General features: G+C 35.3%; 2 protein-coding genes across 4 annotated transcripts; both read left to right on the top strand.

Moving 5' to 3' along the window:
- The first annotated feature begins 234 nt into the window (after positions 1 to 234).
- On the top strand, positions 235 to 5,893 carry LOC107931850 (pentatricopeptide repeat-containing protein At1g30610, chloroplastic). 3 transcript variants are annotated; one of them, XM_016863806.2, is made up of 10 exons: positions 235 to 902; positions 1,001 to 1,297; positions 1,869 to 2,060; positions 2,664 to 2,745; positions 2,849 to 3,040; positions 3,169 to 3,282; positions 3,681 to 3,771; positions 3,883 to 4,040; positions 4,420 to 4,851; positions 5,301 to 5,893. In XM_016863806.2, exons 1-10 carry the CDS (start codon positions 388 to 390, stop codon positions 5,637 to 5,639), a joined length of 2,412 nt encoding a protein of 803 aa, XP_016719295.1. In that variant the 5' UTR covers positions 235 to 387; the 3' UTR covers positions 5,640 to 5,893. The 3 variants fall into 3 exon arrangements, with proteins under 3 accessions (XP_016719295.1, XP_040959758.1, XP_040959759.1); XM_041103824.1 differs by having other exon boundaries at positions 236 to 902; positions 977 to 1,297; XM_041103825.1 differs by lacking the exon at positions 2,849 to 3,040 and having other exon boundaries at positions 236 to 902; positions 977 to 1,297.
- A 281-nt stretch (positions 5,894 to 6,174) lies between these two features.
- LOC107931751 (transcription termination factor MTERF15, mitochondrial) lies at positions 6,175 to 8,004 on the top strand. The gene has a single exon (XM_016863681.2). It carries the CDS (start codon positions 6,541 to 6,543, stop codon positions 7,855 to 7,857), a length of 1,317 nt encoding a protein of 438 aa, XP_016719170.1. The 5' UTR covers positions 6,175 to 6,540; the 3' UTR covers positions 7,858 to 8,004.
- Positions 8,005 to 8,445: the final 441 nt, after the last annotated feature.

Below are 8,445 nucleotides of genomic sequence, written 5' to 3'. Positions count from 1 at the left end.
CCAGTAACCGCTGATGGACTACTTTGAACCTTTGGCCCAATAACATTTGGATTTGACCTTTGATTTTAAACCATTGGGAAAAACACCTTTTTGGTCCCTATCAAAAAACTCCAAATGCATTTGCCATTAGCCCAAATAACTCAACACAGACGCTAAAAATCCAAATGCATTTGCCATTAGCCCAAATAACTCAACACAGACGCTAAAAGACTTGTTTCTGTCTTGTTCAGCCCAAATATCTCTAATCTTCTTCGGCTTCAAGCTTTCGCATCATCTTCCCCAACCTTTCTTTAATTTTATACTAACATAATATACATTTTATTTATTTTATCTCTTCTCGGACTTAGCAGATAGCAGCAGTTAGCTAAAGGTGAGAGCTTTTAATTCATGGTTATGGTGAGTGCTCAAAACCGAATGGGTATCTTTAGTTTTGAAAGCAATAGAATTTACACTTCAGTTTCTAGCCCGAAACCGTTTCCCGCAAGTGGGTTCTTCAGTTGCTGGAGACCAACAAGCCGGGTTGCTTTATGGTCAAAGAATCCAAGCAAGAAAAAACGGAAGTTTGCTTTAAGAGTGGTTAATTCCGGTGGAGGGGTTCTCGAGAAAGAGTTCGAATTTAAGCCGTCTTTCGATGAGTATTTGAAGACTATGGAGTCTGTGAGGGAGAAAAAGCAATCTTTTAAATCAAATAGAGGTAAGTCAAGTAGAAACTTTGGGGAGAATGAAAATATGTCCAAAATTGAACATAATGATGTGAAAATGAAGAGTGAAGGAGCTGTTAGAGCTAGAAGCAAAAAGGCATTGCTTGTAAAAAGTGAAGATGATGATGTGAAGGCGCTGAGAGATAATCCACAAGTTTCACGAATTCAAACAGAAGAAAGAACAAAAGAATCAGCTAAGTTGTAAGTACTTAATCTATTTGTTTTGCTAGTCTTTTCATTCTCTTCAGAATGTTATTTGTGTTTTGTTTTCTAAGTACAACTTTGTTACTATGTAATAGACGCAAATGTGATTCAAATTCAGAGAGTTATGAAGATAATGTGAATTTGATAAAGTTTGGAGGGTTTTCTAAGGAAGTAAAGATGTCTAAAGTCTTTAAGTACAATGAAGTGAACTCGAAAAATGAAGGAATAAGAAGAACTAGAAGCAGAAAGGGGTTTGTTGAAGAAGGGGAAGATGATGATTTGAAGATTGAAAGAACTGCCTTCAAGAACTTTGAAGAATCCAATGACATTGTTAATAAGCCACGAGTTTCAAAGATGGAAATGGAGGAGAGAATTCAAAAATTAGCAAAGTCGTATGTACTCTATACTCCTTTTTCTTCTTATCTCCAAATTTCCTTCCTTACTTTCAGAATTTGGATGTTATTGATATGAAATTATGATTAACATTTTACAACCACTGCTAGGTGAAAGCTACACCCTTTGTTTTCATCTATCTAATTTTGAACATTGCTAACTTTTTATGAATTATTTGCCACCCATCATTTATAGTTTATCATAGTACCTGTTTGTTTGAATTGATTAAAATGTTTTAAATGGAACTAGAAGCCTTTAGACGAGGGAGCATCTATCAAGATTTGCTTAAATGGATTTATCGAGTTTTTGTTTTGATAGGAAAGAAAGGATCTTCCAAGTTGATATCTGAAGTTAAAACATGCTAAAGACATCTCATATGACCTTCATTGCTTATTGCCAAATCTTGATTGTCTAGTTCTTTTATTGTACCTAGGATATTTCTAAGTGAATTTATTTTGTTATGGATTATTTCCATTTCTTTTTTTTGGTTAATTACGAGTTCCAATATTTTGTATTTTGGTCAGGTTTTATAATGTTCTCATTCTTCTTTAGGTAGTTCATTTTTAACAGGTTGAATGGTGCAGACATTGATATGCCTGAGTGGATGTTTTCTAAGATGATGCGTAGTGCAAAAATAAAATTTTCAGACTATTGTATATTAAGGGTGATCCAGGTATTGGGTAAATTAGGGAATTGGAGACGGGTACTTCAAGTCATTGAATGGCTTGAAGTGCGTGAGCGCTTCAAATCACACAGGCTCAGGTATTTTTCCTCACCAAATCCCCTTATTTTCTCTTATACATGAGCTTATGTCCTTAGGAACAGTTATGCTGTAAGAAGATTTGACTCAATAAAGTTATGATTGAGCGTGTTTGATTCAGAGGAGGCATGTATATGTCTATATCTACTCGAGGAAATTTTAACCTTTCCTTTCTCTGCACTAAGTAGTATTTTACTCTTTTTAATGCGTAACTTGTACTTGCATAAAGTTCGCTAGGTAACCTCTATCAAGGCAACTCCTCATAAGATGCAATCATAAACTTCTGATCTCAGCATTTATGTTCTGAAATATTAGAATAATTTGAAATGTTCTATGTTCTTGTTTTTAACTTCATCACTAAGAGTTCAAGAATAACGAGGAAGCAAATTGTGATGCATGAGAATGCTATATCCTAAGAATACTTGGAACTTCTTATTTATTGGACAGGGAGTGTTACCTGTTCATTCTTTCTCCTTTAACTTTTACAAGTTGTTCCTATCCCAAAAATTCATTGCTTGAGTTTTTTGAATCCTGTGGTTTATAGTTTGAAGAAAAGAAAACCATTGGGAATATGCTTCTTAACTAGATATATTCTTATGGTGCAGACATATTTACACCACCGCACTTGATGTACTTGGGAAAGCAAGGAGACCTGTGGAAGCTCTTAACTTATTCCGTTCAATGCAGGTAATACACTTCAATTCTCAATTTTATGGCTTATGAAATGAACTTTAGTTTGATTTAAAGGGGAAAGGTTTTGTTGATGTCCTTTTCTTCTCCCCCAATTCAGCAACAAATGGCTTCATATCCGGACATAGTTGCTTATCATTCCATTGCTGTCACTCTTGGGCAAGCTGGGCATATGACAGAACTTTTTGATGTTATTGATAGCATGCGGTCTCCTCCCAAGAAGAAATTCAAGACAGGGCCACTTGGAAAGTGGGACCCAAGATTAGAGCCTGATATTGTGGTTTACAATGCGGTGATTAATGCATATTAGCATGCCTAAACACTATCATCTTTAAAAATTGATTATTATCTTTTGTTTGATCCTTTATGCTGGATTATTGGTGCTTATAAAGAATGTCCATATTTTTCTTGTGTTTGCAGGTCCTAAATGCCTGTGCTAGGCGGAAACAGTGGGAGGGGGCATTTTGGGTTTTGCAGCAGTTAAAGCAACAGCATCTACTGCCCTCCACTACTACATATGGACTTGTAATGGAGGTGTGTTTATAAAGCATGTTTTCATGCCAGGTTCCGGTTTTTGTATTTTCATTTTATTTATGAAGTAATGCTAATCATGGTAGCATGTTGGATGAGTGTGTACTTTTCTTAAGTTGCAAGTGAAGGACCTTCAATGTTTCGAGGTTTCTTGAAACTAACATCAAATGTCATCAAACAACTTTTTCTTAAGAACTCTTACTAGCGAGGATAGATATTGTGTATGGAATAGCAGTGTTTTATTGCAGGAAAGGGTTTCTAACATGACATGTCTTGACTATATTCTTTAGTATCATATCATTGCAAGTTTGGCCTATCATGTCGCTGAAATTTGTAATATGATGCTGTTAAATGGATTTTATATATGGATAAAATACTACAAAGTGTTTTTCTTTGCGCAGGTGATGTTTGAATGTGGCAAATACAACTTGGTCCATGAGTTTTTCAGGAAAATGGATAAGTCTTGTATACCGAATGCTTTGACATATAGAGGTATTCATGTAATCTTTCTTTCTCTTTGTTCCAGTAGGTATCTTGATTCATGTCTAATTCCAAAGGTTCAGATCATATCTGTTGTGGAAGCTGACTTTGGGTTGTTTTCAGTTCTTGTAAATACCCTTTGGAAGGAAGATAGGATAGATGAGGCTGTGTCGGTTGTTCAAGTTATGGAAAAACGAGGAATTGTAGGTTCTTCTGCTCTTTATTACGATCTTGCTCGCTGTCTTTGTAGTGCCGGAAGGTGCCAGGAAGCACTGATGCAGGTATATTTTTAATTTTAATATATTTTGTTAACTGGTTCCTTTTATGCAAGTTAGTATTTGAAGTAAGTTCAGCTCAGGCTGTCCACATTTATTCTTGAAAAAGTTACTTATGACTATTTAGGAGCTTTATGAATTTTACCATTGAAAAAAGTCAGGGTCTGCTTGCAACAAATATGATTTAAAATATGTTCGAATTCATATGAACTGAAAAGGAGATTTAGATCTTTTTTGCCATATCTGCTTAATAGAAGCCTGTGAACTCTATTACTTGTTATCAGTTAGTGCTATTTTTGACCTTCAACCTACCTTCAATGAATATGCAATAAAATGTCAAGGTGAGATCTGTTACTCAACTAAAACATTTGCTTGTCTTTTGCAGATTGAGAAAATATGCAAGGTTGCTAACAAACCACTGGTGGTAACTTATACTGGTTTAATTCAAGCATGTCTAGATAGTGGAAACATTGAAAATGGAGCATACATCTTCAACCAAATGCAGAAATATTGCTCTCCAAATCTTGTCACTTGTAATATCATGCTAAAAGCTTATTTGGATCATGGATTATTTGATGAAGCTAAAGAACTGTTCCAGAAGATGTCCAAAGATGCAAATGAAAATAGCAGCAAATGTAATGATTTGAATGGAGTGGTAGCTGATAGTTATACATTCAATATCATGTTAGACGCATGTGTTCAACGGAATAGGTGGGATGAGTTCGAGCATGTGTATAGAAGGATGTTGCGCCATGGATTTCATTTCAACGCAAAACGTCATCTCCGCATGATACTAGATGCTGCTCGAGCTGGAAAGGTATTTTATAAGAACCTTTGTGGTAAAAGTATCATGGAGACTTCTATACTAGGAGTCAAATTGTATTTTACCCCCTCTACTGAAAAAATGGGCCCTATACATTAGATCAAGGAGCAATATGATATTTCTATTAAAAATTTCATCCATTTCTACTGTTAAAAATTAGTTCATGCATGTTACCATGAGTTACACGTGGCATGTCAGATGTCACTGTATGATTATTCTGACAACCATGCCAGTTTTTAATAGTACAAATGGATACAAGTTTTAACATAAATGACCAATTTGCACTATAATCTAATGTATAGTGATTAGTTTGCCTATTTTCTGAGTAGAGAGTGCAAAATACAATCCGGCTCCTAGTACAGGGGCCTTATGGTATCTTTGCCATGAACATACTATATTCTAGATGATTATTGAGAGCTGTTAATATTATTACTATTATTCAGGGGGAGCTATTGGAAACAACTTGGGAGGAGATGGATAGGGCCGAAAGAACTCCTCCTCTGCCTTTGATAAAAGAAAGGTTTTGCATGAAGCTGGAGAAAAACGATTACGCGTCTGCTGTTTCATGTATTACCATCCATCCCGCGAGTGAGTTACAGGCATTGTCAAAGTCGGTGTGGTTGAACTTATACAAGGATAATGCCTCCCGTTTCCAACAAGAAACGATTATCGGATTAGTCGAAGCAGTGGATATGATTATTGGCAAAAGTGAGTCACCAAACCCTGTTCTCGACAATCTTTTAGCATCTTCTAAACAAATTTTGAGGACTGGGCTTGTTTGATTCATGCTATCTCATCACATCAATCAGTAAATCAATCAATGCTAGCACAAACCCTTGTTTTTTGTATAGTTGAAAATGTGTAGGTAGGTAGTAAAGTTTCTTTCTAAATCTTGATCGTATGTGCCAAGTTTTGTCTCTCTGTATCTTAGTTACTATTACAATATTGCTAATTCCATTTAATATTCAATAAATATGTATGCAAATGCATCAAGGAAAGAATGGATGAATGAATGAATATATAAATATTATGTTTATGTTTTTGCATGTTCTGTTTATCTTTTTATGAACCAAATTCAGACTCGAACTCAAAAATTTGATCTGATCAAGTTTAAACTCAATCCAGCACAATTTCAACAATTTAAATTTAAATTTGTTTAACTCTCGAAATGTCTTAAACATGCTAAAGTAACGCAAAATGGTCTGTATCAAAGAGGTAGGATGAAATCAAAATGACTTAGAAATTTTACAATTCCAATCTAAAAATATATAATAAATTAAAGTAAATAAATCTTTCAATGCCAATGAAATTTTGGCAGATTTTGAAGGTTGGGGTTTTTTATTTAGCCCCAAAAAGCTGGACTTCTACTCCTCCCTCTTAATTGAAAGCGTAAAAGCTTTTTTTTTTTGGGGGGGGTGGGGGGTTAGGGTTTGGAGAGATTGGCATTTGGAGACGGCGCCGATGATTTTACCGCCAAGATACTGCTCCTAAATATCCCCTGTACGATAATTGGTTTACATGTTATTCCCAATTTATTACTAGTTAGTAGTTTGATTTTAACTTAAATTTGCCATCCTTACTAGTATCACTATATTAAAGATTTCGAGCTCAGGGTTGTGCTTTTAATGTGTTATTTGTTTTTTATTTGAAAAGAAGAACTGAATTTTTCGGGTAGGAAAAGCCATGGTTATCAGTTCCTTAACTAAAGCAAGTCTTTTCTACCGGTTGTCATCAACCCAATACTTTTCCACAGTTTCCCCCAAAATTTCCCAATTCAGGAACCAAATTTCTCTTGCCAATCTCCTTCGAAGGTACGGTTTTCCACCAACTCAACTCCACTCTTTTCTTGCAAAAAACCAGTTTTTACTTAATCGTTCTAATGTCCATGACATCCAGAACTCTCTGAACATTCTTTTATCTTTTAAAATTCCTCAGCCTTCCTTTATTTCTTTGTTATTTGACTGTCCGGCAGTCTTGGATTCGAACTTTTTGAAGAAATGGCAAATTGGGATTTCCAAATTTGGGAACTTGGGTATTTCCCCAGTAGGGATCTGCAATGTTTTGGCACTTTCTAGGCGATTTCGGATCGACCCGGATTTGTTTTTGAACCGTGTTGGTGTTTTGAAAGATTTAGGGTTTAATGGTGGGGTTTTGACTAGGGTTTTAGAAAGGTTTCCTCGGATAATCATGATGAAGGAAGATGATCTTTGTGAAAAGATTGGGTTTCTGGAAGGAATTGGGATTTCAAGATATGGGATTGAAAGGGTTTTTCATTTGTTTCCTGAGGTTTTAGGATTTGATGTCGAAAATAGGTTGAAGCCATTGCTTGATGAGTTTTTGGAACTGGGTTTTAGTGAAAATATGATTAGGGATGAAATTATAAAAGATTCAAGAGTTCTGAGCATGGAATTAGGGGAAATGTCAAGGTGTTTGGGATTGTTAAAAACTTTGAAATGCCGAGCTCCCATTAAAGACAAGATTTTTAGCGAAGGTGAATTTAGAGCTGGGTTTGAAGTAAAGCTTAGAGTTGATTGCTTGTGCAAACAGGGGTTAATTCATAGAGAAGCATTTAAGATCCTATGGAAAGAACCAAGATTGATTTTATATGAAGTGGAAGAGATTGAGAAGAAAATAGACTTCTTGGTGAACACGATGAATTATAAAGTTGGTTGCTTAGTTGAAGTTCCGGAATATTTGGGTGCTAATTTCGACAAACAGATCCTTCCTCGATACAATGTCGTGGAGTATTTGAGATCGCAAGGAGCACTAGAATTTGATGTGGGATTGAAGAGTTTGATAAAGCCAAGTAGGCTTAGATTCTATAATTTGTATGTCAAACCATATCCGGAATGCGAGAAGATGTTTGGGAGGTTTGCTGAAGGTGCTGCCATTCAAGGGCGGCATCCGGTTGGGATGTGGAAGCTTTTTAAACCACAAAAGTATGCAGAATCAAAGGAAGATGTGAACAACACGAAATCTTTTATGGAACCACTAGTTTAGCTCACAAAGCTACTGATCTATCATTTCTTTGTAGTCCAATCTGAAATGTGTAAATAAGCTTCTTCTTTTTTTGTTGTATACAGTTCTTACATTCAATATTCAATCTCTAAATTGGAAGATAATATATATTTACCCATAGTTGGTACACTCAAATTCCCTTTTTCTTTATCTAAAAGGTGCATTTCATAATTTACATTAATTACCTTGCTAATTTTAGTTTTATTGGAGTGTTTCGTTGAGTTCCTAAGCTTCTCTATGGGTTCTATGAATCAAGCTAATTCATATGAACCAAATGACTCTCATTTAATAAGTTGAACTTTATAAGACGTTCAATGCGTAATAGTGATGGAGTTTAATTTGTGGCCCATAACACTAGAATTAATCTCTTAAAAATGCTCACTAAATGAGCCATCCTATCAGCACACTAATTTCCTTCCCTATATATATATATGAGTGAGGCATGAGGCGCAAATAAATCTAAACACAAGCGACTTGCAATTTCATTAACAAAAGTGGAGAGAAACATGTTAGACAAAGTATTATTAATGATTTTCATCATAATCTCAACATTGACCTCAATCTTCAAGT

Source organism: Gossypium hirsutum, chromosome D10 (assembly GCF_007990345.1).
Source record: "Gossypium hirsutum isolate 1008001.06 chromosome D10, Gossypium_hirsutum_v2.1, whole genome shotgun sequence".
Lineage (NCBI taxonomy): Eukaryota > Viridiplantae > Streptophyta > Magnoliopsida > Malvales > Malvaceae > Gossypium > Gossypium hirsutum.
Note: the sequence above shows the minus strand (reverse complement) of the source record. Positions and strands in the feature narration are given on the sequence as shown.